We start from the raw sequence: 3,979 nt of genomic DNA, 5'->3' as shown, positions 1-3,979 counted from the left end.
GGAGAGCTGGGTGGGTGCAGAGCATGCGAGTTATTAAGGTTCAGTTTGGAAATAATACAAATACAAATATATGCATTACAAATACCTATATACAAAATAATATAAAATACAAGGTTTTGTACTCTATTTGTAATCCTTCCAAACCGAGCCTAATTCCTGAAATCCGCCACAAAGAATGACCATATGAGTTAGACAAAAGGAGACTGAGAACATAACATGACAATTCCTGAAATTTTCTTTTTAATTGTATTCTTTTCAACAATAGAGTTCAGTGCTTCATTACATCCCATTGTAAGAGTATCTTCACAAATGGATACACTCACTCAACCCCATCCAACAATAAGTGAAAAACGAAAAAAAAATGCCAAACACAAACTGAAACTGGCGCATACAACAATAATATATTTTGCTTAATTCATCATATAATAAATAGGGAGTCGGGCTCTCAGAAACCATGTATTTTGATATGCTCCTTCTTCACAATCCCGGCCTTTACAAGGAAATTGGACACGTTCTTTCGTTGATCCCCTTGAAGTTGAATGACCTGTCAGAAGTCAGAACAGAACAACACACAACATTCTGTTAATTACAAATTTCTGATTTCTCTTTGGTTCAATTGAAAGTAGAAAAAACAAAAGGGAAACTTAGTTTGGGCTTAAGTAGTAGCTACTAGCTAGAGCTAGAGCATATATTAATGTATATACCTTGCCCCCCAATTCTTCATCAGGCACAATTGTACCATTGCAGCAAAACTCCTTCTTGAGATTCTTGAGGATCTTTTCGTAGCTGAATTCCTTCTTCAGCCCCTGCACCGTTGTCAAGCATTTCTTTCCATTCCTTTGCTGTATGCGGATGTGTACATACTCTTTCACCCCAGGGACTCCTGAGTCCTTAGCCTCAGCAAATGGATCTGCACCCAACACCAAACACAACCCAATTGACTACAATATTAAACTCCTTGAGTTCAGGGCATTCCATGAACAAAATATTATTCAACCCTAAAGGTAGGTGGTAGATGAAGTGGCGTACCAAAAGCAGAAGGAATCTGGACGTCTAGTTCAACCATGTAATTCGACTGAATCAAGATTAATTAGTCGTTTGCTGATAAAAGCACGAAGGAGAGAAACAGAAGGGGAGTCAGCAAAACCCCATTTAATACAAAAGAGAATAAGCACATGTTGAAAGATATTTGACGAAAAAAAAACAGAGATATCATAGCTTAAGAAAAGATAAACAGATCACAACATCTATGCTTCAACAGAAAACTACTTTCTACCAAACAAAAGTCAAAATCATATGAACATATAATTAACTGAGTACCAGTGTAATGGAGATATTACGACCTCTGGTAATAAGACCTAAAAAATGGAAAAAAGAAGAAGGGAAAAGCACCTATTAACTAATTAAGTCCCGGGTACCCTCGATCAGCGTTAACCTGATCAAAAAATGCAATAGACCAAAATAATATAATGACGAGACGAATGAAGCTTAGCCCCTCCACAAGAAGGAATAATCAAATGAAACTAGACAAGATATATATAGAGCTGACGATCCAAACATAAAGCAGGTAGTAACAAACTAACAATGACAGGCAATTAATTAAAACTTGATATTGATTTTAATTCTACTCATATAAATCAAACGATAACTAACTTAAGCATCCAAAAACTTAACAGAAACAACCAGAAATATAACAACATAAGAACTCTAAGACAGGGTATTCTATCAAAAACAGAATACGTCTGTTTAGAATTAGAGAACCTGAGAACTCGATTAGACAGGGAAGAAGAGAAAAAGTGATGAGGTAAGAAGTTGCTACCAGACTCAAGAAAATAGAAGAATTCTTGCACTCTGATTGTCTGATTTGTTGAATTGAGCTCGAGACCTATTTATAGAGTTTTCTCCAAATCCTATACAAACAACATAACCCGGTTGTTATTGGATGGTTCTGATTAAGTATTGAGTGGTCATGAACGATGACTACACGTTGGAGAGGTATCTTGCCTTGTTTTCCGTCATTAAGTCGTGCTTTAGAGCGTAAGTTCCACGCACCTTTTCTCCTATACTATGGCTGCTTAGAAAATAGGCTGTCAATGGGTCGGGTCTGGTCAGGTCCAAGTAGAATCAGAATCGACCCAACAATAAACATTAAGGAGTTGGAACCTAATCAGACCAGGCCGATAGGGCCTGTAATTTTATATTTAGAGCCAAACCAATCGGTTCTTGGGACAATCAGACTTGGTTTGATGGACCCAATTATAATAAACCTAGTGAAAATATTATTAAGGTTTGGTCTGAATTGATTTAGGACTGGGTAAAACCAGTTTCAAACTGATAATAACCAGGATAACATATCAGGAATCAGAACCGACTCAATCAATTCAGGCCCATCGGGTCAAACTCAACCCATTTACAGCCCTAAATAGAAGGGCAAATCCCTTAAACTACCCCATCATTATAAGAAATGGAGTAAAACTTTCCTTTGGAAAGATTTCGAATTAGCCCAATGCATAAGTTGTGGAGCCAATTGTGTAACCAATGATGAATGAAGTTTTGTTTGCCAATCATTTCTAATCCTCTAAGATAAAAGGTAGAAAAATGAACCCTACAAGAAACCATTAAAACTTCTTCTAATGATCCAATCCTCTGTTTTCCACACCTGTCTTGCTGTTGTAATAGTGATAATAATGACAACCATAATTAGAAGCTAAGATCTATTCATTTTGTTTGGAGATGCTCCAATCGGTCTTGACTCTTGAGCTTCACTCACATCAGCCCCCACCTTATCTTGTTGATTGTAAGAAATTTGGGACGAGATTGAGAAATGATTCGAGGATACGAGGATTGAAGAGGAAAGCATGAAATAGAAAGAAAGCTGGAAAGAGAAGGAAAAGAAGAAGAGAAATGAGAAAGAAAATGTAATTAACAGCAAGAATGCTAGTAACATCAAGAATTCTAGTGAGAGCAGAGAATACAAGTGGTAATGAATGGCAATGGTGATTGGTGAGAACACAGTCTCTGTTGAACATTTCAATTTGTTGGATTAAATTTTATTTTGAAAATTTGAAGAATATCGAGGACAAAATCAATATTTAGTTGCTTACATTAACATTTTATGGCAATGTCAATTGTAAAAAATCTAGGGATAATTTAAGAGAGAATATACAAATAGTAGATATAATTTTAATCTATTTCCTAAAGCTTAAGGATAATTTAAGAGATTTCCCAAAAATAAAAAGTAAGAAGTATAAAACGTAGAGAGTAGAGATTAGAGCAGTGTTTTTAAACCGTCGTTTACAAAACCGGTTCCATATTACCTTTAACCCGGTCCTTGGCCAAAAACCATTGACTTAGCGATCTGCTGATTCAAACATGCGATTGAACCATCAACCTGTTTGACCCATTCAATGGTTTTGAGTTTTGACTGTTTTTATTTTGATTTTTTTAAGTTGAAATGGACCATCCATCCAAACTAGATGATCGAACCATCGACCCGAAAACCAATGGCTAGAACAATTCCAGTTCTTGATTAATTTTTAAAACTTTGGATTAGAGAGCGGCCCAAACATCAACTAGCCCATTGGGAAGAGGATCCCACCAACTTTAAGAATGTGCATTTTTTTATTTGATAGATCAATGTACAGATTTTTTTTATGCAATGAATTGCATCCCGTTGATGGGAAGAGTCCATATTGTCTTTGAATGGTGAAGAACTAAAGATAAGAGATACAGAAGTATCTATCGACAATTGTTATCGTTGTAAAAGTGGAAGCATGGGAGTGGAACTAGAAGGTATGGGTTTTCATGGTTTGGTTAACCGAATCATAGGCATTTTTTTAAATCGAACCGGTCCTACCTGTTTTTTTATTTATTTGAACCAAAATCGAATTGGTACCACCGATTAATCGGTTGATCGGTTTTAATTTTTATGTTTATAATATATTATATAAATATCTACGTATAATATTATATTATAAAT

General features: G+C 35.6%; 1 protein-coding gene across 3 annotated transcripts; it reads right to left on the bottom strand.

Annotated features, from left to right (window-relative positions):
* Window positions 1-223: 223 nt before the first annotated feature.
* Window positions 224-1,905, bottom strand: LOC104612801 (protein translation factor SUI1 homolog). Of its 3 annotated transcripts, XM_088902996.1 has the most exons (5): window positions 1,820-1,898; window positions 1,393-1,435; window positions 1,030-1,101; window positions 705-910; window positions 224-544 (listed from the first exon to the last, which is right to left on the bottom strand). In XM_088902996.1, exons 3-5 carry the CDS (start codon window positions 1,064-1,066, stop codon window positions 446-448), a joined length of 342 nt encoding a protein of 113 aa, XP_088759122.1. In that variant the 5' UTR covers window positions 1,067-1,101; window positions 1,393-1,435; window positions 1,820-1,898; the 3' UTR covers window positions 224-445. The 3 variants fall into 3 exon arrangements, with proteins under 3 accessions (XP_088759122.1, XP_010278682.1, XP_010278684.1); XM_010280380.3 differs by lacking the exon at window positions 1,393-1,435 and having other exon boundaries at window positions 1,820-1,905; XM_010280382.3 differs by lacking the exon at window positions 1,393-1,435 and having other exon boundaries at window positions 1,762-1,864.
* Between the last annotated feature and the right edge of the window lie 2,074 nt (window positions 1,906-3,979).

The sequence above is a fragment of the Nelumbo nucifera genome, chromosome 1, assembly GCF_055504915.1.
Source record: "Nelumbo nucifera cultivar China Antique chromosome 1, China Antique-T2T, whole genome shotgun sequence".
NCBI classification, from domain to species: domain Eukaryota; kingdom Viridiplantae; phylum Streptophyta; class Magnoliopsida; order Proteales; family Nelumbonaceae; genus Nelumbo; species Nelumbo nucifera.
This window is presented reverse-complemented; position numbering and strand designations above follow the sequence as displayed.

What these genes read in the sequence shown, in the direction of transcription:
- LOC104612801 (XM_010280380.3), bottom strand. Translation starts at nt 1,066, where the DNA reads ATGGTTGAACTAGACGTCCAGATTCCTTCTGCTTTTG. An exon ending in CCAGATTCCTTCTGCTTTTG is followed by an intron (nt 911 to 1,029) that starts GTACGCCACTTC and finishes TGTTGGGTGCAG; the next exon opens with ATCCATTTGCTGAGGCTAAG. An exon ending in ATGAAGAATTGGGGGGCAAG is followed by an intron (nt 545 to 704) that starts GTATATACATTA and finishes GACTTCTGACAG; the next exon opens with GTCATTCAACTTCAAGGGGA.